The sequence below is a fragment of the Camponotus floridanus genome, unplaced genomic scaffold (assembly GCF_003227725.1).
Source record: "Camponotus floridanus strain SB8 unplaced genomic scaffold, Cflo_v7.5 scaffold6, whole genome shotgun sequence".
Lineage (NCBI taxonomy): Eukaryota > Metazoa > Arthropoda > Insecta > Hymenoptera > Formicidae > Camponotus > Camponotus floridanus.
The window spans coordinates 3,228,255-3,254,317 of record NW_020229769.1 but is presented as its reverse complement, the minus strand read 5'-3'; the positions used below and the strand labels follow the sequence as shown (position 1 = coordinate 3,254,317).

The following is a 26,063-nucleotide window of genomic DNA, read 5'->3' as shown; positions in this document are numbered from 1 at the left end:
ATGAATATATTAAAATTTTTTTACATTAATTATATTATTGAATAGTAATGTTACTTCTCTATGTTATAAAAAAGTTTTTGGACACGAATATCATTGCGACACATACTTGCTATATTTTATTCGTTCTTCAAGCGTGCAGTATGGACGGACGTTTACGCGCATGCGTGACTTTTTTTGGTGAGGCAGTTTAGGCAACCTGTCGGTTTGATTGGAAAATTACCGTCCGTGAGATAAGTGTATTCAAAAATATACGGTTTTCTATTTCGGCGACTTCTAGAAATTAGCTCCAATTAGGATGATATCAACGATTAATAAGTAAATTCTCGTAATTCACATATCACACCTCGAAAATCTTATGTATTTGACAACAAAACAAATCGAATCGTATGATCGATCTAAGAAAGGGTTTTTGTTCCTCTTAGCTGAACTTCTGCACTTTTCTCGATTTTGATCTCATTTTTTTAAATATATTCATATAAACATTTCATTCTATTCTTGTCCAGCTAAACTAAAAAATTTAAATTCCGATTTTTCAATGGAGTTGATAAATCGGAAAGTGCCGTTGCGTCATATCATTTAAAAAGAATCATCTTTCACATCTTTGACATATTGACATTCTGACTTAAGCGTCTTTTATCATGTAAAAAATTATTTATCGTATGTAAATTCTTTTTATGACATTTATTATTTTTTCAGAATATAAAAGTTATTATTATACCATATTATTTCACAAATATAAAATAATAAAGTGTAAAGACAGTTGTATATTCAGAAATGGGTAAGTGTGTTTTACACTGCGCCTTATTATGTCGAAATTGAAGATGATTTTGTCTGATTATGATTTCCTTGATCTTGAATTCAGATGATCTCGAGCAACAATGTGAAGAAGCAGTATTTGAAGTCTGTGATGCTCGTGAAAGATATCCACTGCAATGCGCAAAAGAATTAGAGAATTGTATCAAACTTACTAACGAGATATGTGTAAGTATTATTTATAGAAATATTATTATATCATATATTCTTTATCTTGACATTTTTTTATCAGTGTATTTTGTTGCAGATGGCCAAGGTTCTTGTAAAACCAATGAAAATTCCAGATTTGCCATTTTTTACGAATGAACGCTCCACAATGTTAGAAAAAGATCTTTCCGAAGCAACTGAACTGCTAAAGACACAAGATCATAAATTGGAAATAATGATAGATAAGATTGATAATTTGACAGCTGTTTTAGATCAGATTAAAAGGGACAAGTTAAGCAATATAAATAAATTATTATGGCAATAAAGATATTTTTTGTGATCGTAATATTATATTTAAATTCATAAAATAACTGGATATTAGTTCATATAAATGTCGTCACTCGTTTTTTTATTGCATATAATGTATCATGAAAATATGAATAAAGGAATAATTTTTTTGTACTTTATAATACAAATTTATATAATGATTCTTTCTGTACTAAATATTTTATCAGTAAATTTTGTATCTCGTGAAATATTCAAACATCAATTTCTAATAGAGATAAAAGTAATATAAAAATAATAAGCAATTTAAGACTGAAATATTATCTCGCGTCGTTTCCTTGGCAACAAATCTTGTGTAGTGTCAAAACAATGCGCGCGAATAAGTGTTTTATACAGCCATATTTCACATAGTCAAACAAGGAATAATACTAAATACTTAAAGGTTTTATTTTGTGTTTTACTATGTCTACGTTTATAGAAAATGTGCATATAAAGGATGGAGAATACACGAAAACAATTTATTCTATGGTATCCATCACCAGCTATGTTGCACTATATACATAGAGCATATATATATTTAAGATTTATATATATTTTTCATTAAATATATCAAGCAAATGTAACTCCAAATTAAATGAAAAGTCTACTAAACAAAAGTGGCGATAGCTTTGAAACATTTTAAGAAAACAAACATTACTTTTGATCTGAAATTAAATAAATATGTAACTGAATACGATTTTTTATTACAGATAAAAGAACAGCGATATACTGAAAGTATTAAAGTTCTGTTAAATCTTTTAGATTCTCATCCTGAAGTATGTATATTATGCAGTAACATTATATATATATATATATATATATATATATATATATATATTTTTTTTTGCAATTTGCATAAGTATTGTTAAAGAAATAAAGCGTTCTTTCAGTCTAGACCATGCTTATCTCTTCTGGCTCATTGTTATTTTTATACGCAAGATTTTATAGCTGCTGCTCAATGTTATGAAAAACTGGTTGAATTATGTCCAGAAGAAAATCTATACAAACTTTACTATGCCCAGTCATTACATCAAGCTTGCATGTATCAAGAAGCATGGACAGTTTGTTCCAGTATTATCAATCAAAGTAACTTAGAATTCAAAGTAAAGAAACTACAGGCAGCTATAAAATATGGGCAGGAAGATATGGTAGCTGCGAAGAATCTCGTTGATCAGTGCCCCGCCGATGATGTCGATACAGAAATCAATCTAGGATGTCTTTTGTACAAGGTAGATAGATAGCTGTGAGTTTAATTAATAAAGATATATAAATTGCATCTTTTAGGAGGAGCAATACGAGCAGGCTCTCAAGAAATTTGCAAATGCATTGGAAATTGCAGGTTTTAAACCTCATCTATCGTACAATGTTGCTCTTTGTTATTTCAAACTGAAAGAATATGCAGCATCATTGAAACATATAGGTACAAGAATTTATCTTCATTATCTTCTTTATCCATACAAAATAATATTGTATTTGCTTATTTTCAAATAAAATTTTAGCTAGTATTATCGAGCATGGTATAAGAGAACATCCAGAGCTAAGTGTGGGAATGACTACCGAGGGTATCGAAGTTCGAAGTGTCGGAAATACCCTGACTCTGCACGAGACAGCTCTGACAGAAGCGTTCAATCTGAAAGCTGCTATAGAATATCAATTGCAAAATTGTAATTTTATGTATTATTGCAAATTTAATTTAAAAAATAGATACTCCTTTTATATACTATTCTTTATATACTAATATTACAGACGATGCTGCGAAAGAGGCGTTAACGGATATGCCACCGCGTTCCGAAGAGGAACTCGATGCTGTTACCTTACATAATCAAGCATTAATAAATATGGACACAAAACCGAGTGAGGGATTTGAAAAATTGCAATTTTTGCTGCAGCAGAATCCATTCCCACCTGAAACTTTTGCTAATTTGTTACTTTTATACTGTAAATATCAGTACTATGATCTAGCTGCTGATGTTCTAGCTGAAAATGTACATCTAACTTACAAATACTTGACACCGGTGAGTTTAATTTTTACAATTAATCATTTATTAAATATCAACTTAAACATGAAATGCTTATAATCATTTCATGTGTTTTGTATGCCAGTATTTGCTTATCATATACATAGAACACATTAAGTTTTATCTATGAAAAAAATGTTTGACATCAATTAATCTGGATGCTTGGTTTTGGAATATTTGTATTTTTTTGTATGAGTTTCAGAGTCCTCTGAGTGTTTTCGTTTATGAGCTTTCACATCATGACTGGATGATGAGCTATCGGAGGAATCATTTGAGTTGCTGTCGTGTTTTTTTCTATGCTTCTTGCGTTCTTTAAAAGATTTTTTTACCTTCTTCTTACTTTTCTCTTTATCTTCCATGTCACAGTCATTGGTAGATTGTTTACTCTTCTTGGACTTTTTCTTTTTCTTTTTCAATTTATGCTTCTTCTCTTCCTTTTTCTCCACCTTCTCCTCGACTGGATGTGAGGGAACAATTTCTTCCTCAACTTCTGGAATCAATTCATATTTTTTTCCATCAGGAGACATGAAACAATCTTTGGACAAGTGTCCTCTTGTCCCACACTTTGAGCATGTGGTATTGAGTACTGCTTCCAACTGTATAGCTTTACGCTGAACCATTCCTGGAGTTTTTCGCCGTTGTAGGTCCCTTTGTAACTCCACACCATTAGGATCTAAATCCATGCCATTTCCTTGATTTACATGTTTCATAGACAGCCCTATCTTGCCATCCTCTGCTACAGAGATCACTTTACACCAGACTCGTTCGCCCTTTTGCAAAACGTCTGCAACATTGTCGACATGAGCCGAGCTTACCTGACAGAATTGCATAGATATCAATGCGTTACGTTACCGTCGAAATATTAATATTTAACATATATATTTGAATCTAATAATACCTGTGACCGATGTATTAAACCTTGTTGCGGGGTACCCGGTATTCTGACAAAAGCTCCATAATTTTGAATGGACGCAACTTCGCCCAGAAATATTTGATTCAATTCGCACTTCGTCATATCGTTGTTCACTGAAGCAATATTATTATATTACTCTTCGTCACGACCGATACATCTTCTGGCAAGAAAAAAAATACAGGTTAAGTTTCTGACAACAAACGCAGGACCGTAACATCAACATCATGTGCCACATCCCCAACATCACTGATATATTAAAAATTTTTATATACTAAACATTATTTATTATTTATTAACGAAATAATTTAATAAAAAAATTTAATATATAATAAAATATTTTTTAATGTTTAAAAAATTAAATTTAAATTTAACAAACAATAAAATTATTTAATAAATATTAATAAATATAAACAATTATTTAATAAATATTTTTCTAACTTGTGTAAATATTTGTAGAAAATCATACATATATATTCATTATTTATAAAAAAATCATATTTTGTAAAAATAAAGAATCAAAGAATTTTCAAATCTATATCCGGTTGAAAGATTATATTTTCTCTACTTGTTATATATATGAAAAATTTTTTATTTAAAGTATCTGTGAAAGAGATAATTTTCTTGAAATTATTTTCAGTACTTGTACGATTTTCTGGATGCACTAATAACACAACAAACTTCGCCAGAGGAAGCGTATCGCAAATTCGACGATCTCGCTAATAAACATACAGAAGCATTGCGTAAAGCGACTAAGCAGGTTCAGGAAGCGAGATTGAATCACGACGATAATGCTGTCAAGAAGGCCGTCAACGACTACGAGGAAGCCTTGGACAGATACGTTCCCGTCTTGATGGCACAAGCGAAAATTTATTGGGATTTAGAGAATTACACTCAAGTGGAGAAGATCTTTAAAAAGAGCGTCGAGTTCTGTAACGAGAATGACATATGGAAATTAAATGTAGCACATACACTTTTCATGCAGGAGAATAAGTTCAAGGATGCGACACGTTTTTACGAACCGATTGTCAAAAAAAGATTCGACAATGTACGAAAATATGTAAATACAATTCCGTCGAGTCTTTCTCGATTTTCAATTTCTCATTTGCATGCCTCTTTTGTCAGATTTTAGATGTAAGCGCCATAGTTCTCGCAAATTTATGCGTCAGCTATATCATGACTTCGCAAAACGCGGAGGCCGAGGAACTGATGAAGAAGATTGAGAAGGAGGAAGAGGCGGTGTCGTTTGAGGATCAGGATAAGAAACTCTTTCATTTGTGCATCGTAAATCTGGTAATTGGAACGCTATACTGCTCTAAGGGAAATTACGAATTCGGCATATCTCGTGTAATGAAGAGTCTGGAGCCGTACAATAAAAAACTCGGCACCGACACCTGGTTCTACGCGAAGAGATGCTTCTTGTCGCTCCTGGAGCAACTGGCGAAACAGCTAGTGGTCCTGAAAGATTCTACATTGCAAGAATGCATCCAATTTTTAGAACATTGCGAAGGTATATTGTACATACATTTTGTATTCGAAATGGTATTCGCATAATTTATATACTCATTTTTACTCAATGAAATTTCAGTTTACGGTAAAGACATAATGACAGTAATAGATCAGCCGTTTGATATACAAGACATGCTCAATGTTTCACCTCAAGGCAAACGGACGGTCGTTTACGAGGCGCGATACCTGAAAGCGTTATTCCTGAAATTACAAATATCTTAGATGTATAAAAAAATATCTATATGTGTATATATCAATATATATATATATATATATATATATATATATGTGTGTGTAAATATTATATATTTTGCCTCTGTCAAATAATATTTCATTTTATTTTTCCAAGTTATTGCATAATACATTAAATTCATAATTGTTTATAATATATATTAAATAATATATTAAATACACATTAATTTAATTGTAATTGTGATTCAACAACATTTGCACCTATAATATTATTATTTTTGTAATATTAATATACTTGATTATATGTGATTTTCATCTGACGTTTGGCGCGGCATGCCAAACGTCAGATTTAAATTTGGCGGCTAGTATTAATTCATTCGCGCCTCCGCGCAAAACGCGCAACCGTCGTGGTTTCGTGATATAGCACCACGTTCGATATCTCTTATATCTGTACTTTGATAATATTCTTGAGATATACTTTCCTCCGAAGAGTGTAGGTCCGAAAATCGTCAATCATCGTTGGTCATCGGTTTTTATCGCCGCGCAAGAGTATATAAAGGGAATACACGTGTCTGCCTCATTAGTGTATGACACGTAGATCATCGCGTGGAATTGCGAGATTATATTCTTTTGATATCGCGAAAAGTCTGACGAAATTATTACTCGTGTTTTCTAGCAACGTCGAGTTGTAAAATCTGTACGACATTTTCTCACGAACGCTTTTAAAGATCTGTATTGAATGTAAGAAGAAGAAAAGGAAACTTATACGGCACCTGTCATCGTAATTTTTCATTTTGGCTGAGTCAAGGTACGTTATTACAATATTAATTACGCTAATTGCGTTATTTCTTCGCGTTTTTTGTAATTACATTTATAATACTCTTTTCGAAATTTTGATCGATGGCAAAACTAATTTTATTGCATCAAAGAATGTGTATATTTTAAAACAATGTAGCCTAATAAAATGTTCAAATCCATTTTGTTGATTAGGAAAAGCTTGTTGATTTAAAATAGAAATTGTTATTGATGTGAATAGGATCAACCATTTAAATTGCTTATTGTTAGTAAAATATTTTCATTTTTAAAGAGATTATGCATATGACTCATTATAAAAACGATAATTATTTTGATTTTATTAAAATTATTTTTGCAGAAATCTCCAGATTGTCAATAGTAGCTTTTCATAACATTATAACACGATTAAAATGGAGTTTCCAAATTTGGGAGAACATTGTTCTGAGAGCACATGTAATCGTTTGGATTTCTTACCATTAAAGTGTGATGCCTGTGCGGCAATTTTTTGCACAGATCATATATCATATGCAAGTCATGGCTGTCCTAGTGCGTACAAGAAGGATGTGCAGGTTCCTGTATGTCCATTGTGCAATGTTCCTATATCGATAAAACGTGGTGATCCACCTGATTTGGCTGTAGGATTACACATAGATAATGACTGTAGAGAAAATCAAAGAAAAATATTTTCCAATAAATGTTCTTCAAAAGGATGCAAGGTCAAAGAAATGGTACCAGTGAAGTGCAGCGAATGTGGTGCAAATTTTTGTTTAAAGCACAGGCATCCCACCGATCACGCTTGCATCGGAGCAGAAGAAGCATTGAGACTACGTAGGTTGGAAGCACTAAACAAAAAATCTCAAACGACAATATCACAAAATAGCAGCAACAGCAATTCACATTCGTTTCGAAGTCTTCAAGGAACATTGAGCGAGGATGAAGCACTAGCTAGAGCTCTCCAAGCTTCCCTAGAGGATGAAGAAAGAAGCAGAAGAGTATTACAACCAGTGCCTTCTGGAAACAGAGATAGATGTAGACTTTCTTAACTATTTATAAATTATTTTATATTATTATAGAAAAAATATTTGTTTCCTGAAATATCGTTAATTTATATAAACATACATATAATTTACTTTTATTCAATGTACACAAACAACAAAAGTTCTAAATTTAAATGATTATATTCTTTGCTGCATTCATTTTTGAGCTATTATATATCATTATAGATGTAACGACTTTGTTACCTCTATAAGCTGTTATCATGTAGTATATATATATAGAAATTACAACATATTTATAAAATTGCTCACCTAGTTAAGCACATTGTACTACAGCATTTTGTGAGAGTTCATAGTAAAATTCGAAATTTTGTAAAGTTAAAATTTATAAAAAAATTCAAATGAGATATTATCTAAGATGAGTATATATCTAATATATTGTATTTTGAAATATTTAAACTATATATACATATATACATAATACACACAACAATTAAAATATTTCTTTTATAGATATTATGTAAAATTTTAAGTTGCGAGGATATAAATTTATTCATAATTTAATATATTTTTCCATAAATCATAAATGTCATCACATTTAAATTAATTAAAATTATAAATTCTTTGGCTTGTAGCCAGAAAATATACTCTGCCGAACTATCAATCTGATGATATATTACACGATAAAGCTTCAATCTAGAGTGCCTTAGTAGATGAAGAATAATCTACATTAGAATATGCGCTCACAAGAAGTCTGTTCATTTTAATAATAAATATAAGCATAGAAATAATTTTTAAATTTATGCAGATTAATATTTGTAATCAACTTGATTTAAAAAACTATTTCCAAACAGTAGTTATTGTATAGATTTTCATTGATACAAAAATGTATATTCAGATTTAATAGTTTTAATATATTGTCCTCAAATAAAATCGTCAATTATTAATTATCGTGTGTGAAAATTACATAATAATAATTATTATTATAATTATCATTATTATCATTGTACAAGGTGCTTCTTATCAATTTTAACAAAATATAAAAAAATACACATTGATTTCTTCTTGCAATATCAAAAACTGTGATGGCAGAAAGAAATCGCGTGCATTGTATAATATTTAAGGGTGTTCATATATATATCATAACTTAAGCAAAGACTCAACATAGAAGTTACATTTTTGACATACATAATTTCACAAGCTTATATAAATTCTTCACAATACACTGCTACAAAAAAAAAGGATAAATATGGATGTATGTATTCAAAATATTACATTGATATTAAGAAAATTGATATTCATAAAAATTCTGTGATAATTATCATATTTTTATAAATATACATAATTTTACAATATATATACAATTCAGTTCTTTGGATTATTTAATTCCATTAGATGTGTATACAATAAACACCTTCTTTTTAAAAATATCAAATTATATACATATGAGATATAAATTTTTAAATAATTACAATAAACAAATATATCGACAAATATCTTATGATACATATAAATGCATTGACAATTAATGTAGCTTTATATCAGATGCATGTTTGCTACAACTACATATTTAAATTTACCGATGAATAATATATGCTTTTTGTAATATTAAAAAACTCGAAAATATATAATTCTTGATAATATGTAAATATTTATATAGATAGAAATATGCTTTTGTACTATTTCAAAGTTTGTTATATTGTTATATTGTACTCGCCTATGACATCAGAAATACTGAAAAGTAAAAAAAAAAGGAATATTTATTATCTTTTTCTCCAAAATCATTATTATTATATTTTAAAGGGAAATAAATTACTTTCTTACCATTCATAATTTTACTTTACTTATAACATATTAATGTCTTTTTGTAAGAGTTCTTTAACTTATCAACTGTTTTTCAGTATTTCTGATAAATCTTTTAAAAAATTCGAATAAGGAGATAATTTATTATATACATTCCAATGTATTCACATATCTTCTTATACATATTATAGTAATTTACATTTAATGGATTCTCTAATATTATAACATAGTGAAATGAATAATAAAAGGGAGAAGCTGGCAAGCAAGTAATGTCAAAAATGAACAAACATATGTAAAGACATTTATAAAAACTCATTGATATTAGTTTACAATTTATAATCTTTCTATTTTTTATCAGATTTTATTCAATTTGCTATAGAATTTTATCATAAAAATGCGAACTTTTCCAACAATTTTTTTTTCAAATCAAGATACATATTCTATTAAAAAATATTCATACATATACAATAGATCTTATCAGTGAAACGTTTAATAGGAGGCAGTTTTTTTCTTTTGCTCTGATATTCTCAAGATTTTCATTACTATGATAGGAGGCAGTTTTTTCTTTTGCTCTGATATTCTCAAGATTTTCGTTACTATCGAATTAAAATACTATACATATGTATTAATATAAATCAGTTTGAAGGAAATAATAGAAATATTACAAAAACTAAATTTATTTTCAGCTAATTAGTTTAAATAATTTACATTCGACATATATGTTATATATGAAGTAAAAATTTATTTTATTCTTTCAAAAGACATATTTCTAATAAATATAAATTAGTTGAATATTACTATAATAATGTAGAGAATAAAATAATTTTTATATTATAAAATTTAACACAATTTTTTTCACCAATTATTATTAAATAAACTAACAGAATTAAACTTACAAATATTTATTACTTATGTATTGTAATGTGATGCAATAATTTATTTTCCAATATTCTCAGTCTACTTGCTTGTATATAAATAAGTTAGTAAGATAACTTTTCTTTATACAAGAGCTGAGTATTTTGTTATAATAGCAAAAGTTTACATCTATGCTTACATGTATAAAATATCGATTTTGTAAATGTGAGAAATGTGACGAATGATATACGTTGTATTTTTTTACAAAATCGATATATTACTTGGCACAAACTAACAAAGTAAAAATAAATTAACATTTATCTTATCCTATTTTGATAAATATTTCATTTTATAGCGTGTTTAATAATTTCATGTTATTTTCGAGATTTCAAATGTAAATATTTTCGAGATTTGATATATTCCATATTCTTTGTTTAATTTTATATTAAACACATGCTGTTCTAAAATATTATGTACACGAATAGTTCATTTGCCAACTTTTCCTAATTTAGTGTCTGTTTTCGGATTAGCCGTTATATTTTGTACAGCGACTATCGTTTCGTTAATCTTCGTTTGGAGATTCCTGAGATCCTGTATATATAGCAAAGAAAGGCCTTTGGCAGCATTATCTAGCATTATATCACCCATATTGAAACTGGGTACTATAGTCATTGCTGTTAGGGGTTTACCCTTGACAGATACGACATTATTAGATTGCTTAATCGCATCCGCGTTCAATTTATTACACACGAGTTTGCTACATGCTTGTAATGTAACAAGATGATCAGAATGTTTTGGTACTTTTAGTAATTTTGCTATTGAATTGACTCCGGTTGTGAAAGCATCATTATCGACTAAGAATAAAAAGAAAAACAAAAGTTAGAATTTTTTCTTATTAATGATCTTACATAAGATATTGTAAATTGTGGTTTACTCACAATCTAAGTTATCTAAAGGATTTGTGGACTTGATATTAGGTATTTTTACTTCATTCTTAACCTTTGCTTTACTTCCTACAATTTGTTGATATTTTTTACCTATAAATTGTACACATTTTCTATCAATCTAACTATTGATACTTAAAGACTGATTAATTAATCTTTAAAATTAATTAAATCTTCAAATACTTACAATCATCTCCAAATTCAAGCCAAATAGCGTACCCTATGAACCATTCTAATTGGCCAGCTTCATTCTTTGTTATTGGACACTTGACGTCATTACAATATTTCTCAAAAACGTTGGGCCATTCTGGGGATGTAATGTTCCTTAATTGTTTACGATCCTCTATTTTATAATGACGTATCTTTTGATCTTCCAGCCATAAAATTACTTTTCTAAAGTGCTGAGTATCTAAAATATTTGAATAATTAGTAATAATGATATATATTTTTATCATATTGCTACATTTTTACTAGGTACTGTCTATTACATCATAAATTATTTACAGAAAGACAAATATAATTTGTATATATTTTTTTGCAATGATTGAAAATAATTATAATAATCGCAATATTCTTTATAATATTCTTTATAATATTCTTTATAATATATCAATATTTAATCACTCGATTAAGATGCAAAATGAAATATGAAACGATATTAGAAATCATAAGATAAATGATGCAACATATATAATTTGTGAAGCAAACATTTGGCTTTTAAATTAACATGTATGTAAAATTCGGAATGTTTTTCTTCTTTTTTCATTTTTTTAACTCCTTTTCACTTTAAAAGTTATATTGAGCAAAATTCAAGATATCAGGTTATGCATGTCAAAAATCACTTACTGTTTCCGTTAACTTTATCCCATTCCATATAACCAAGGGCTTTCAATTTTCTTTCGAACATATTAATTATGCACAAGAGACTACTTTTCTAGAAAATAATAATTTTTAACGTGATGTACAAAAGTCGTGGAAAATAAAGTTTATTTCGGATGGTTCCAGATGATTCCGAAAGAATCATATACATATATATACTGCACTGCTTCTTGACGGAAACAGCTGTTTAAAAATTCGACCAATCGATGTTCAGATGCGTGATAATCGATCATAGATTCCTCTCTTTCTCTCTCTCTCTCTTTGAGATTTAAATGTACATACTTCTTTCTTTCGTTTTTATGTAATATATGCAATATGTATATTTAGAAATTTTAGATCCATAAAGAAGCATAAATTAAACCTTTTTATATCTTTTATGCTGCGTGTAGATGAAAAAAAATGATAATAACACCGTATTATGGATAAAAAGGTGATAGTGAAGCCTATTCAGTGACTCAAATTCATATTTAAAATAGACATTGTCCGAAATATGTATTATTTTCTATTTAAATTCTTTAGGAGATTTATGGGTGGCCCTCTTATCAAAACTAAGTTCGGATATCTCGGGTTTGCCAAGCTCGAACTCACTATATCGTGAAAAATCTATTCTCTTGAAAAAAATATAGAATCTCTCTTATACATTTACTCTCGATCTTAATCTCCTTTTTTTCTCCTTCGATACCTGATAACATAACTATCTCGAATGCAGAAAGTGTGACAGCGCAGTTAAGTAGGACAGAAAATATATTTTCACAATCCTGATCATAAAGGCTCGTTTCGAAGCACTTGTATAATACACATGAATTAAAACAAAATCGACCAATCACGCGCTTGATACGAGGGACGCAACAATATGGCGCTCTCGACGCGATTGGCCGCCGACCAGGAGGCTCGTGCGAAGCGGACCAATGGGAAGAGAGGTCGGGGAGGAGGCAGGGGCGAGCATCGCGCGAGCGAGTGGCACGCGCGTCTCGGTTCATTCCTCGTTCGGGCTCTCGCGTGTCGTCACGAGAGTGCGAGTTGCGCGTGCGACGTGCGCGACGGCATTCGCAGTCCAGGATCGCACACAGGCAGGCCGAGCAGAGCGAGAGAGTGGGGCAGCGGATGACAATGATGGCCGCCACCAGCGATGAACGGAGTGTTATGGAACCTGGGCGAAGGAATTCGGGGCAGAGCGAGCCCGTGGATCGACTGAAGCTGCTCTACCCGATGGTGAACGAGGAGGAGACGCCGCTGCCGCGCTCCTGGAGCACGAGGGACAAGTACAACTACATAGGCCTGTCGCAAAATAATCTCCGCGTTCACTACAAAGGTACGTGGATAGCCCGTGTACGCGCGCGCGATCTCTCCGCGGCAGGCGATGCGTGTCCCCCCGCGATGCGTTTACGCCTTCGTGCGCGGATTCCGCGCGATCGGCCCGCGAGCCTGTCAACGGGATCCCCGGGTCCCGGGTCCTCGTGTCCGCGGCCGCGGCAGCGATCGGGGCTGCTCCCGGGGCAGGGACGGAGTATCGATTGAAAATGGCAGGGCACTTTTTCGCGTGTGTGTCAGCGACCTAAACAAAGGAATCAGCTGATCGGCCAACCAGTCCCCCGGCACGTTCGGGCTGCTACTCTCTCTACGCGGGGCGTCATCGTCGACGTCGACGTCGACGGCGTCGAGTCGCGTACGACGACGACGATGCTCGATGTCGCGTCCGTTTTCCGAGGTTGATCCTGGCGAGATCCAGCCTGGTGAAATCGGGACGCTCTTCGATTCCCGCTGGTGCGTCTGGTAGGGAAAAAACCTAGAAAGAAGGAGATCGAATGAGACAAAGATATACGGTGAGAGAGAGAGGGAGGGAGAGAGGAGGAAGGGAAAGAGAGAGAGGACGCATACACGTACATATATATACATATATACACACGACACGCACAATGTCAATGACAGCTACGTCGTACGAACATGGACTGATATGTGGACTCGACCTCGCGCGTCAAGTCGACTCTTGTGTTCGAGGTTCTTTGTTGAAGCAGAAATTTTTGGCGTTTCAAATTCCCATGCATGTCAGTTTACTGATATATACAGGGTGTCCCACTTTCATTAGCTTCGGTAAGTTAGCGCGTTTTTAAGTTAAATTCCTTTCGACAAATTCACGAAAAATGGATAACGAATTCATACAAGTCGGATTTTAAATTTTAGCGAAAGGAATAAATAAACAAAAAGCATTTTCCAATTATAATTAAATTAATTAAGGTATGGATAAATTCATTAAGGAATCTACTGAAGGAGGATGAATGACGAGGAGGTTATCGAACAGATTTCATTGATGTATTTGATGGTGGAAAAGAAAAAGCCGTTATTTTTCCATTTTAATTACCGCCAAAAATATCTGTTATAAATTCATCGAGGAGTCTGTCATTAAAATTTGATATAAAAATTTCCGTATATCTTTAAATGGGAGGCACGTTTATTTAACACTTAAATCTCGCAAAAATTCCGCTTAATGATATTCTTTCCGTTGTCTTTGTTATGAAGATTTCCTTGTATCGGTAAAGAATAAAAGCCGCAAAATTGCGGTCCATTCTTTTTTTCTCTTTCTACCCTCAGAGTACAGAGTGTATCCCGAACCTTTCGTAAGTTCCGGGTTGCATAATGACGACAATGACGACTCGACACTGCGGTATTGACAATACCGCGAGCATTTATCTCCCGTGTTCCTTTACTGCATTTATGCATGAAATGAGAAACGTACAACGTGTATTTAAAACATAAATGTGCATTATATATCTGCTTCGGATAAGCGTTCACGCTCGACGAGCGTGATGTGTCTTGCGTAGCGAACGAAAATATTATTTTTCCTCGATCCATGACGAGACAGGAAGGTTGTGTCGAGAGAAAGCAGAGTAAAAGATGCAAATAAAAATCGTCGCGTCTGTTATTCATTAATTATTATTGTGAGAGAGAGAAAGAACGAGATGCCAATGATATTTTTTTTTATTTAAAAAAAAAAAGCATCTTTGAGGGCGCTATTATTATACGTATATGACAATTTTATACTGATACGTAATGTAGTGCATAAAATGTAATGATCACGGATTTTTATTATCTAATATAAATATTCACACAACATTGTTCAAATTTAAATTTTCAACATTGAATAAAATATAAAATGTTAAATGTTAGTGACCACAGAATAAGATTTGTCTATTGTGCATACATACATATACATGGTATGTATAATTTTAAATTACACGCACACATATATACACGTGTGTACATGTATCTTATACAACCATATAGCAGAGATAAATATTAAGAACATCATTTATATGTGCGGTTCATTAGAATACAAATATATTCCATTTTTTGCCGCGTATGATAAATACATTAGAATGTTATGAATTATGAATTATATTATGATATTATTAATCGCGATGACCGTTAAAATTGCAACTATTTATGAATGGAAAGCATGAAATAAGATATCGTGATACGTGGCAGACATGATGAGGCATAATACACGCGTACACTCGACTTTAGCTATGCTGCGCGTCGATAATATCCGTTGCTGGTGAATCCTCTTTAATTTAACTTCGATCGTTGTCTCTTCCACGGAGTCTATGTAGCATTCGTTTCAGATCGTTCCAATTTGCCCGTAAATATTTCAGTAGTTGTAATCTTCAGGATCTCCTCCCCCCCCCCCTATTAAATTCTATTTACAATTAGTTGAAGGATTGAAATATTTTATTTATACTTTACATTCATATTTACATTTATAATTTATATACGTACATTTTTAGATATCTATCTAGCTTTATTATGAATTATTATTTTATTACGAATATTATGAATTATTATTTTATTACGAATTTATTTATCATTATATATTTGTTATTTCATCTTTCAAACTTGGTAATTCGCAGGTTATTGATACCTTGATTTTTTTTAAATAAATAAAAACCTAAAAATTTGAAATTATTAATTAAACAAGTAATCTTGAAGCACTCTGTAAGGTGCGAGAATTTTACATATCGCGATAATCGCAAAATGTGACGTGTTCGAGAGTCGCGGTTGCTCTTTGCGATTCCGATTAAATTGTCCGATCGTTGATTGCGAGTCTCGAGCCTCTCCTGTTCACGCGCAAGTCCACGATAACGATTTCGAGTCGAAACGCGGTGTAAGAAATCAGCCGCGTCTTGAGCAGATTTGCCGATGCATCTGTATCGTTTACGAAGCGTGGCTCATTGTCAGATGCACGTGATATTCCTTGGATTAAGTTAGGAGTGTCTGAGAAAACGGTCGCCCACCCATGCATCTATACCGTTAGCCCTTAACTGTTCTTGTATTTTCCTTGCACTTGCACTTAATCACATTCGATTTTCGTAAACATGAGTATCTTGATCTTTCCCGTATCTTGCGAATCTTTGAGATTTATGAGCTGCCGATTATCACTTTTATGAAACGCAATAATTATTAAAGTCCTTGTAATTAAAGTTAAATCGAGGATAATTTCCCGTGGCTCTTTCTATAAATAAATTTTCTGTAAATAAAATTGTTCAAAGTTAAATACTACTTGAGGGTTTTCATTACATCTGAAATAATTTACTGTTTAATATCGTGTCATTATTTGACGATAATTTATCACAATAATTTCTTTCGCGAAGATATATGTAAAGTGTAAAAGCCTGTTCGCGTACTTTGATTCGATAAAATGATGCTTTTTATCTAAAAAATTCATGTCGGTTGAGAGTCCTAGCGAATCGAAGAAATACGTCAGACGAAAGACGACAGCATGTTTCACAATTTTAGATTCTACGAAACTAGTACATTTTTTCATTTTATCGGAGTTGTTTACGGAAAGGCTGTCGATATATTCAAATATCCGATTTCCTCTCTAACTATTTTGGAATAAACCGGATATCCCTGTGGGCTAATATTACATCAAACGCACAATTGCTTACAACAGTTCCACTGCAGTTTGTGCAGCGATTTCACACAGAGTTTTCGCAAAAATATAAATCTCATGAAAATACCCGAAAGTTACATAAATGATGCCCGATGGAATATGGAGATACGGTATATTAGATACGGTATATTACATTGTACAAGGGCGGGGCATGCGCATAATATACAAACTCGTAGATCACAGATCGGCAGATAAAGCTTGTAACATTGCATCGATATCCCGCGCGCTGACCTAATGACCTACTTACATCTCTGCTAAATCGTGTATTTCCACGGATCAATTTGTGCTTTAACTTCATGCAGTAGGTTTATTAATTTTTTTCTTCATAGCAAGCTTGCTCTCACCCAATCATTTTATTCGGATCACGCGAATCGAGACATTTAAAATTGAATAAAAGATTTCAGGAAAACAGAAAGATCAGGTTCAGGATAAATGAATCCTCCTCTCTTCTCCCAACGTTATGATAAATTGGCGTCAAATTCTATAGAAAGAGCACGTATTTACATGGGAATTTTCGCGCAATTATGTGATATTTTATTACCTATACAAGGCAAGTCGAAGAAATGATTTTGCATTAAAATTTCTTATTTCGGGCGCGCGAAAGTCGCTTCCTGAAGCGCGCGTTCTTCATCGCCACCGTGTGTTGCGATGTTATGCACCAAAAATACATCGCTCGCGTTTCAAGTTACGACGGCGTGAAAGCAAGTGCTTGGTCGCATTTCACTTGTATATAATAATCTGGGCGTCTCTAGATCGCGCGTTCTTCCGCGTGACACTATGCGACTTACTCGAAATCAATATTTCGCATCGTGTCCAAGGCGCATAGCGTATCTCGAGAAGGAGCCCATAGGTTCTCGCATATCTCTTTCTCGACACAAAGACTGGCTACCCTCGCTTGACCAAACTTGCCTCGCAGCGAGTGACATAATAAGTGAACTGGAGAAATTTTCCTTTCCAAGACTTGACCTGAAATTTCTCCTGAAATAGATAATCTTGAAATTAGTAAAACACGAAATATATATATTTAAATTATTAAATAAATAAATAAATATTTCTATCCATTTCTCGACACGAAGACTAGCTACCCTTGCTCGACCAAACTTGTCTCGCAGCGAGTGACATAATAAGTGAACTGGAGAAATTTTCCTTTCCAAGACTTGACCTGAAATTTCTCCTGAAATAGATAATCTTGAAATTAGTAAAACACGAAATATATATATTTAAATTATTAAATAAATAAATAAATATTTCTATCCATTTCTCGACACGAAGACTAGCTACCCTTGCTCGACCAAACTTGCCTCGCAGTGAGTGACATAATAAGTGAACTGGAGAAATTTTCCTTTCCGAGACTTGACCTGAATTTCTCCTGGAATAGATAATCTTGAAATTAGTAAAACACGAAATATACATATTTAAATTATAAAATAAATAAATAAGTATTTCTATCTATTTCTCGCAGATGATGAGAATTGATTAACGCAGAGGAAATATATGGTACAGAAATTAGTTATGCAATGTATCTTCAATAACGTAACTATCCTTGAAATCTTTTCCGTATTTCCGTATACGTTCTGATAATCATGTTCATCCAGAGTCCAGCAGAAAAACAATTGGACGTGTAGGTGGAAAAGATACATTCGAACGCATAGTGTTTGTCCTTGCATCTCTAAACCACCTGATGTGATGATGTGACCTCGGTTTTAATCTCAAGTGACAGATACGTCCCGTTTAAATTGCGTTCCTGTTTCACCACTTTTAACGTTCATACGTTTTTATTTGCAACTTGTAATCTCTCTGTATGACCTATAATTGTCGGATTCCTATAAAGGGCCATCGGTTTTTTCCCCAGGTTACGGCAAAACTCACAAAGACGCTGCCAGCGTTCGCACAACGCATGCAATACCGGCTGCCTGCGGCTTGTATTATTTCGAGGTGAAGATCGTGAGCAAGGGACGGGACGGTTACATGGGCATTGGCCTCTCGGCGCGCGACGTCAATGTAAATAGACTACCAGGATGGGACAAGCACTCATACGGTTATCACGGTGACGACGGTCACAGTTTCTGCTCAAGTGGCACCGGGCAACCTTACGGGCCGACCTTCACCACCGGTGACGTGATCGGTTGCGGCGTTAATCTTGTCGACAACACCGCCTTCTACACGAAAAATGGTCATCATTTGGGCATCGCTTTTACGGACCTCCCCGTAAGCCATTCTCTGTGTCAATTAATAACACTGTAACAGATTGTATTACATTCTAAAAAGTCTAGACATGCGTAAGAGACCAAGAGAAGCGATATTAATGAAGAAATATTAGGAGAAAATGCAATCCCTCTTTCGCATATTGTCTTATCTAATCTTATTAATCCCAGTAATGTATGATATAAATCAATAATAATTTAATAATTCAATAATAATTAATAATAATATCCATAATAATTTAATAATTAATCATAATTACCTTTTCATATCGAGAAAAAAACTGATAATTGATTTTAAGTTTTTACGACAAACAAGTGCTTCAGTTTTTTTTCTAATCTAAATGATAAAATGAAAAAAACTGATAATTGATTTTAAGTTTTTACGACAAACAAGTGCTTCAGTTTTTTTTTCTAATCTAAATGATAAAATTTTGAAATTTATTATTCAGAAATCACATAATTAAATTCAATACGATCGAATACGATAGACCTAAACTTTAGCTAAAATATTTAATGTTTTATTTAAATGCAATTCGTTTTCGCAGACCAATCTCTTTCCAACGGTCGGTCTGCAGACTCCAGGCGAGGTAGTGGATGCCAACTTTGGACAGTTGCCGTTTGTCTTCGACATCGGGGACATGATCAACGAACTGCGTGTACGGACGAGATTACAGATCATAAACTATCCCACGCCAGACCATGGCCAGGGCCAGTGGCAGGCAATCCTTCACAGGTACATATCCAACCAGAAAGCGAGGCGGGGACCGGGTGCGTGATTTTCTACTATTCTTCTTCGTGATTATTTTTCCTCCTTCTTCGTTTGTCATTATTGCCCGTTAAGATCCTCCTTGATTTGCGAGAGTTCCTCTCAAAAACGCTTGCGCGGATAAATCGAGGCAGTTAGCGGGAAAAAATCGCCAATGGACCAATGTTTACAATATTTTCGAGAGTAATGAAGTACTCTGTACGAATTCGACAGAATGGTGTGTACGTATCTCGTCCATCATGGGTACCTCGACAGCGCCGAGGCATTCGCCAGCAGCACGGGTCAGGTGTTCGAGGAGGACTACAGCTCCATTAAAAATCGACAAAGTAAGTGTTGGCTCGCTTCATGATTGCTCATTCGAAAGGTTGCCGCTTTTTTTGAAGAACTAAAAAACAGAAAGATATAAAAAGACTTTATTAAAATTGATTAAAATCTTATATAATTTTCTCCTTTATTTTTAAAAAATTTTTAGTATAAAGACTGGCAATTTTGTTATTAAATCTATATTGTCACCTTTATTATATTTCAATGATGATTTGTAGGGATTATAAAGCTGGTATTATCCGGTCGCGTCGGCGAGGCGATAGATGTAACTAATCGGTTATATCCCGGTTTGCTTGATCGGGATCCGAATCTGCTGTTCGCGCTCAAGTGCCGCCAATTCGTGGAAATGGTGAACGGCAGTGACTCGGAGGTCTGTCCGAATGGCAATCCAAACCAAACCAGTGTGATACAATCGACCAAAGCGTATGTGAAATCTGCGACCGGTACCGTGGAAGAGATGAATATCAGTAACGCGATGAACGGCACCAGCGGCCCGCAGTTCGTCAACGGTCAGATAGAGGATGACGTAGACATGGAGGAGAGCGGGGTCAATGCTGTGAATGGTATCAAGAACAGTAACGGGTATCAGAATGGTAATCTGGGATCGAATGGGTACAAGTGTCAAAATGGGGAAGATGTAGATATGGGTGAGATCTCAATGTAGTTAATGTTGTGATATGAATAATTTACGTAGACGAGATAGACTGTTTTTTTCTAGATAAAATGTTTATATCAGTATCTTATAGAATTTATGTAATAGACGGAAGTAAAAGGAAGCGAGTTAATTAAATCAATATGTAATTATTTTTACGTAAGAAATGCTATTAGCTATTTTGAACAAATGTAAAATGTACTATTCTTATAAACAAACATACCTATTTACAGAAATCGACAATAGTGCCAATCAAAATCAGCAGCAGAACAGCAACATTACTGATAGTACGCCAAGTAAAAGTAACAAGAAGCAATTGTGTGGCGGAAACAAACAGGCAATCGAGAAGATGTTGGAATTTGGCAGACAATTGTATTCACAATCGATGCACCTAAGACAACAGTATGGAAAGAACGACAGCAATAAAAAGATGTTGCAGGACGCTTTCAGCCTATTGGCATATTCCAATCCGTGGAATTCCCCTGTTGGCTGGCAACTCAACCCGCAAGAGAGGGAAACAGTCTGCCAAAGGCTGAATTCTGCTCTTCTCGGTAAGAGTAAATTTTCGCAATGATATGAAAAAGAAATAGCATGTTTCTTTTTTTCAATTTTTTTTTATATTTATTCAATTATTGAGCTAAAATGAGATAGAAATTTGGATTGTTATGATCAATAGAATCTAGTAATTTACCCCGCCGGCCACCATTGGAAGTCGCGGCATCCCACACGAGAGACCTTGTCCGCGCGATGTCGACTGCCAATTTAGGGGCTTGCGGATTTGCAGTAGTAGATAATATTATCCAATATTGACGGTGCCTACGTCTGCTACCACGTTCGTCTCTTCTACCAGCGCGAGTATGGTAAGTAACATTCATTTCTATTCGCGTTCGTGAAACGATTAATTTATCGGAAAATTTTTTCCTAGAAATTTGTTTCCGTAAAATGAAACATGTAAGACACGAACAGTTAAGATTCAATCATCTTTAAAGGAGATAAAAAAAAATAACGCGAATTTTATTCTCGACATAATGAGCTTTAAATTGATTTGTAAAAAAATCGCAAAATCTATCGCAGATAATTTCTTAGGATGGTTGTTAGAAATAAAATGTTTAAGGAGTGTGAACTCTCTTCTAGGTAAATAACGCGGATTTTCCTTTTTATCTAGGTATGGAAACTCCATACAAAGAAAGATTAAGGTAGGAAGTGCTCAGGAACGTACCATTTTGAAAATTGTTTCGGTTTCAAGCGCGCTGATCCAATCATTATTACTACGTTTGACGGGTGTCTTTTTTTCTGTCTCTCTCTTTCTCGCTATGTATGATATGCATGCAAACTGTCCCAAGATTGCAAAAAGTACTTAGCGAGGAAATCTTGTAGGATGCGGAGGCGCAACGTGGAGCAGATTGTTCTGTTAACGCAGCAACATCGCGATGTCGCGTGCCTCTTCAGCTAGAGCAGCCGGATTCGTCGGTGCCTTGGCTCGATCTCACACCACAGACACGAACATGCAAGATGAACGCTCAGACCTGCCAACAAAAATGACACCTCATCAATTTGTAGCTTAAATCGGGGATGAACGGTCACTTTGGGATTACTACGCCGACCAAGAGCGAGAAACGGCAGTTCACGATGATGCTGATCCCCCGTTCCCGGCGATCGGCTATATTGCCGCCGACTACATCGCGTTTTTGACATTGTTGTGACTATTTATATGATTTTCTGTATCCTCCTTTATTTTTCTCCCCTTTGTACTTTCTTTTGTTTTTTATCCGACAACGGTTTATCTTGGTTCGCGACCTCTCGGTTGTTTAATCGCGCGTTACCCCAACGTTCGCGCGACAATGTCGGATTTCGCGTTGCCATGTGAATATCCCAAATCGCGATAAATCGCGCGTCGTTAGTTTAGTAGTCGCAAGTATTGTGCAATACGACGAATAACACATGTTACCGATAAAACGGATTGTACAATTAAAGTCAATCCGTGTGTAAAGTGTGACATTTCTGTGAGAAACATCGTCCTTATCGCCATCAAGTGGAAATTAACTCGCGTACCTTGCGGCGTACGAGGGTAACGCGTAATCTCAAATTTATTTGCATTTAAATGCGGGTTGTCTGTATTAAAGTATATTCAATAATGAAAAATCAATCCGACATTCAACCTCATTAGATGCATTAGCAAATTTGGATAATGAAGGGGAATAACAAGTAGAACGCGATATATTATATGTATATTGTGTCTCGTTCGCTTGAGAAAAATTTAGCCGTGTTAATTTTACGCATTCGCGTTGGCTTCACAATTTTTTAACTTAACTTTTGTACATCGTAACGATAAAATATTACTTGCTTCATTTTGACGAATCGGCGCGACGATTTCTTTTTGTAATTCAGTTTTCTAATTATTCTGGGAGCGGCGGAAGCATGTTCATTTTAGAGATGGACGACATCTTACGTTTATATAAATAGTTGCGAAAAACAAAAAAACTTGTAAACTTAACTAAGGAGCGATCTTGTACTCTACACTAAGTAATTGTTTTTTATATGCGACATAGTATATTATTATATTATATATTATTAAAGAGTAAAAAAAATGAGAGAGAGAGAGAGAGAGAGAGAGAAGAAAAATCACAAATAAGAAAATCGTATGCAGCTAGGCGTGCGTTTAAATACAATAATTTACTATATATACACGAAAAAAAATCATATTAATTAAAATAGAATTACCCGAATCAAATGATTTTTAGTGTTATTGTTTTGTGTACTATAGGTAGAGCTAAAATACGAATATGTGCGAATACAGCATGGATTTGGCAAACATGGTTTGATAAATTATTTCGTTTCGTCGCACATGTTGTTGTTATCGCGATTATCCCGCCAGGATATTGTTTTGTGTAAATTCACCTATTGTTAAGCTGATCGGAAATTTGATTTCGGGAATAATCGTCATTGTTACTTCGAGATTTGTTAAAGTTTCCGTTTTGTTGACGCGACCGGCGCAACAAAAATTGATGAAAACCCGCTCATTCTTGTACATCGGTTCACATTCGCCGGCGCGGTACGACAACAATTTAGCCGAATCATGAGATGTGCTCGGTAGATCGTCGTTCTTGTCCCTGGGCACATTTTCGTTTGCGCCCTTCCGGTGATTGGCTCCCGAATGTCGTTTTGCCCCTAGCCTGCCTTCTAAGTCTTTCGACATGATACTTTCAAAATGCATATATATTTTAGGTAATAAAAGATACATTGTAATATATACATATATATTTGTGCCTATCTAACGTAACTTTATTTGCGTCTTGGTTCGATTCGCGCGAACATGTATATACGTGCATTTACGCATATGTTTCATACGCATCGTATACACCTGCTTTCGTTTCTCTCCTCGTCTCCAAGATTCATCAGCCTAGCGCGCCGAGGAAAACCGCGTCGCATTGTATTCCCGCATCGCGTACGTTCGCGATGAGAGAAGCAGGGGGAACGACTACCTTCCTCCGTTCTCGTAATGACAGCACGATGATGCACATGCGTGTGTAGAGTATGCACCAACCACGTCGATCGTCGAAAGATAGTAAATGTTCACTCGGAAGAGAGATTTCTCCTCGTGATCCTCTCACTCAAGCGATTCGTGCACAAAACTGTAACTAGCGTATACAGAAGGTGATCCGTTTAAGTAGAGAAGCAGTAAACACACTTTTTCGCTTTTACCTTTAACTTTGAGGGACTACTCGCACTTTAAACGCGCTCGCACACGCACGCACGCGCATGATTTCCGGTAACGTCAACGATATTCTAGTCAATCTCGAGGGTGTTTTTGTTCTCGTACATTGATGGGGAGATATATATCATGGCAAATCAAATCGCGTATTTTTATACTACGGTGATTAATCTTTATCCGGGAGATCTATTTTCTGAAGACGTAAAAACGGGTAACGCTATTTTTTCCGTAAGAGAGAGAGAGAGAGAGAGAGAGAGAGTGTCCCACAGGAATATATTATACACATGCGAATATATATTTGTGTCTTTATACTATCACGAAGATCGCATGTAATTTTATGAAGCTAGGTGTGTATTTTAGAGAGAGTAGCTTTACATTTCTCAAGGAATTGAGAGAAAGATGCATCTCATATTCGGATACGACAGTTACAAGTGTTATCGTTCGATTCATTTATATAGGCACGAAGTATTCCCATGCAGCAAAGACCATTGTTGCTACATTGCAGCAATATTGCTGCAATGTAACAACACTGGTCTGTGCTGCATGGGATTTGTAACGCATGTAACAGTTCGATTATAGCGATTATAGTACTTAGTTACTCTTAGTTTCGCATTTTCGTATGAAAGAAAAGTCAATATTCACGTCTCGCAGTACTCTTGTGTTACATACGTGCGCGCGTGCGTGTGATATGCACACCAGTAAAAAAAAAAAACTACACATATATATATCTATATACTATATGCTTTTTTTATATATGACGAAATATAATTGTAGTTTATGTACGAGAGATCAAATATCTCTCTCTTGAATCCAATTTTAAGAAGACGGGCAAATACACAGTGGCGACGGCCATCGAATTAGTTGTTTCTAACACGCTCTGAGTACGTTGAAACATATTTTAACAATAGAAATGTTATTTTTATACGTGTACGATGTAGTTATATTAAATGAGCTGTGTGGCGTCGTGTGTGTAACGAAATCGTGACATGTTAGTAGAATCACATTAACACTCTGTCGTCGCTATATAAGTTTTCCGCGTAGGAAACGTGTACAGGGTGATTCAGGTGAGAGCGGATCTGCGTTCCCCTGCGAAACACTCTGTATTGTGAATAAAAAGCAAGAAAGCAAGAAACTAAATCGAAAGTTCATACTGTTGACATGTTTTTAGCAATACTTTGTAATAACGTGAGAGAATAGAAGAGAGGAAACTGCGAGATATTATAAGTAATAAAAGCAACGTACGACGTTCTGCAAACAGCGATGATGCTCTACC

At 34.2% G+C, this 26,063-nt stretch overlaps 6 protein-coding genes across 9 annotated transcripts; 4 read left to right on the top strand and 2 right to left on the bottom strand.

Annotated features, from left to right (window-relative positions):
• Nucleotides 1–180: 180 nt before the first annotated feature.
• Nucleotides 181–1,386, top strand: LOC105253353. The gene is made up of 4 exons (XM_011261334.3): nucleotides 181–315; nucleotides 697–778; nucleotides 863–981; nucleotides 1,061–1,386. The coding sequence occupies exons 2-4, from the start codon at nucleotides 775–777 to the stop codon at nucleotides 1,283–1,285; spliced, it is 348 nt and encodes a 115-aa protein (XP_011259636.1). The 5' UTR covers nucleotides 181–315; nucleotides 697–774; the 3' UTR covers nucleotides 1,286–1,386.
• Nucleotides 1,387–1,459: 73 nt separating this feature from the next.
• LOC105253352 (tetratricopeptide repeat protein 30A) lies at nucleotides 1,460–5,964 on the top strand. The gene is made up of 9 exons (XM_011261333.3): nucleotides 1,460–1,773; nucleotides 1,995–2,060; nucleotides 2,175–2,513; nucleotides 2,569–2,704; nucleotides 2,784–2,948; nucleotides 3,031–3,299; nucleotides 4,853–5,260; nucleotides 5,338–5,722; nucleotides 5,801–5,964. Exons 1-9 carry the CDS (start codon nucleotides 1,708–1,710, stop codon nucleotides 5,941–5,943), a joined length of 1,977 nt encoding a protein of 658 aa, XP_011259635.1. The 5' UTR covers nucleotides 1,460–1,707; the 3' UTR covers nucleotides 5,944–5,964.
• Nucleotides 3,329–5,060, bottom strand: LOC105253351 (nucleolar protein of 40 kDa-like). Its single transcript, XM_011261332.3, has 3 exons — nucleotides 4,945–5,060; nucleotides 4,201–4,375; nucleotides 3,329–4,117 (listed from the first exon to the last, which is right to left on the bottom strand). Exons 2-3 carry the CDS (start codon nucleotides 4,315–4,317, stop codon nucleotides 3,452–3,454), a joined length of 783 nt encoding a protein of 260 aa, XP_011259634.1. The 5' UTR covers nucleotides 4,318–4,375; nucleotides 4,945–5,060; the 3' UTR covers nucleotides 3,329–3,451.
• Nucleotides 5,965–6,385: 421 nt separating the features above from the next.
• On the top strand, nucleotides 6,386–8,086 carry LOC105253350 (AN1-type zinc finger protein 2A). The gene is made up of 2 exons (XM_011261330.3): nucleotides 6,386–6,721; nucleotides 7,067–8,086. The coding sequence occupies exon 2, from the start codon at nucleotides 7,119–7,121 to the stop codon at nucleotides 7,749–7,751; it is 633 nt and encodes a 210-aa protein (XP_011259632.1). The 5' UTR covers nucleotides 6,386–6,721; nucleotides 7,067–7,118; the 3' UTR covers nucleotides 7,752–8,086.
• Nucleotides 8,087–10,709: 2,623 nt separating this feature from the next.
• Nucleotides 10,710–12,364, bottom strand: LOC105253349 (RNA transcription, translation and transport factor protein). Its single transcript, XM_011261329.3, has 4 exons — nucleotides 12,152–12,364; nucleotides 11,493–11,714; nucleotides 11,300–11,398; nucleotides 10,710–11,215 (listed from the first exon to the last, which is right to left on the bottom strand). Exons 1-4 carry the CDS (start codon nucleotides 12,210–12,212, stop codon nucleotides 10,848–10,850), a joined length of 750 nt encoding a protein of 249 aa, XP_011259631.1. The 5' UTR covers nucleotides 12,213–12,364; the 3' UTR covers nucleotides 10,710–10,847.
• Nucleotides 12,365–13,204: 840 nt separating this feature from the next.
• On the top strand, nucleotides 13,205–25,933 carry LOC105253348 (ran-binding protein 9). 4 transcript variants are annotated; one of them, XM_011261326.3, is made up of 9 exons: nucleotides 13,205–13,496; nucleotides 18,985–19,340; nucleotides 19,882–20,069; nucleotides 20,316–20,428; nucleotides 20,645–21,073; nucleotides 21,312–21,629; nucleotides 21,755–21,938; nucleotides 22,244–22,274; nucleotides 22,456–25,933. In XM_011261326.3, the coding sequence occupies exons 1-7, from the start codon at nucleotides 13,289–13,291 to the stop codon at nucleotides 21,886–21,888; spliced, it is 1,746 nt and encodes a 581-aa protein (XP_011259628.1). In that variant the 5' UTR covers nucleotides 13,205–13,288; the 3' UTR covers nucleotides 21,889–21,938; nucleotides 22,244–22,274; nucleotides 22,456–25,933. The 4 variants fall into 4 exon arrangements, with proteins under 4 accessions (XP_011259628.1, XP_011259627.1, XP_011259626.1 ...); XM_011261325.3 differs by having other exon boundaries at nucleotides 22,422–25,933; XM_011261324.3 differs by lacking the exon at nucleotides 22,244–22,274.
• The last annotated feature ends 130 nt before the right edge of the window (nucleotides 25,934–26,063 follow it).

Bases quoted from the DNA above. Each gene is read 5' to 3' on its own strand.
- LOC105253351 (XM_011261332.3), bottom strand. From the start codon at position 4,317: ATGACGAAGTGCGAATTGAATCAAATATTTCTGGGCGAAGTTGCGTCC. The intron at 4,118-4,200 runs GTATTATTAGAT...CAATTCTGTCAG, and splicing joins GTTTAATACATCGGTCACAG to GTAAGCTCGGCTCATGTCGA.
- LOC105253352 (XM_011261333.3), top strand. From the start codon at position 1,708: ATGTCTACGTTTATAGAAAATGTGCATATAAAGGATGGAGAATACACG. The intron at 1,774-1,994 runs GTATCCATCACC...TTTTTATTACAG, and splicing joins CGAAAACAATTTATTCTATG to ATAAAAGAACAGCGATATAC. The intron at 3,300-4,852 runs GTGAGTTTAATT...AATTATTTTCAG, and splicing joins CTTACAAATACTTGACACCG to TACTTGTACGATTTTCTGGA.
- LOC105253350 (XM_011261330.3), top strand. From the start codon at position 7,119: ATGGAGTTTCCAAATTTGGGAGAACATTGTTCTGAGAGCACATGTAAT.
- LOC105253349 (XM_011261329.3), bottom strand. From the start codon at position 12,212: ATGTTCGAAAGAAAATTGAAAGCCCTTGGTTATATGGAATGGGATAAA. The intron at 11,399-11,492 runs GTAAGTATTTGA...TACAATTTATAG, and splicing joins GCTTGAATTTGGAGATGATT to GTAAAAAATATCAACAAATT. The intron at 11,216-11,299 runs GTGAGTAAACCA...TTTTATTCTTAG, and splicing joins TCCTTTAGATAACTTAGATT to TCGATAATGATGCTTTCACA.
- LOC105253353 (XM_011261334.3), top strand. The intron at 982-1,060 runs GTAAGTATTATT...ATTTTGTTGCAG, and splicing joins AACTTACTAACGAGATATGT to ATGGCCAAGGTTCTTGTAAA.
- LOC105253348 (XM_011261324.3), top strand. From the start codon at position 13,289: ATGACAATGATGGCCGCCACCAGCGATGAACGGAGTGTTATGGAACCT. The intron at 20,070-20,315 runs GTACATATCCAA...CGAATTCGACAG, and splicing joins TGGCAGGCAATCCTTCACAG to AATGGTGTGTACGTATCTCG. The intron at 20,429-20,644 runs GTAAGTGTTGGC...GATGATTTGTAG, and splicing joins CTCCATTAAAAATCGACAAA to GGATTATAAAGCTGGTATTA.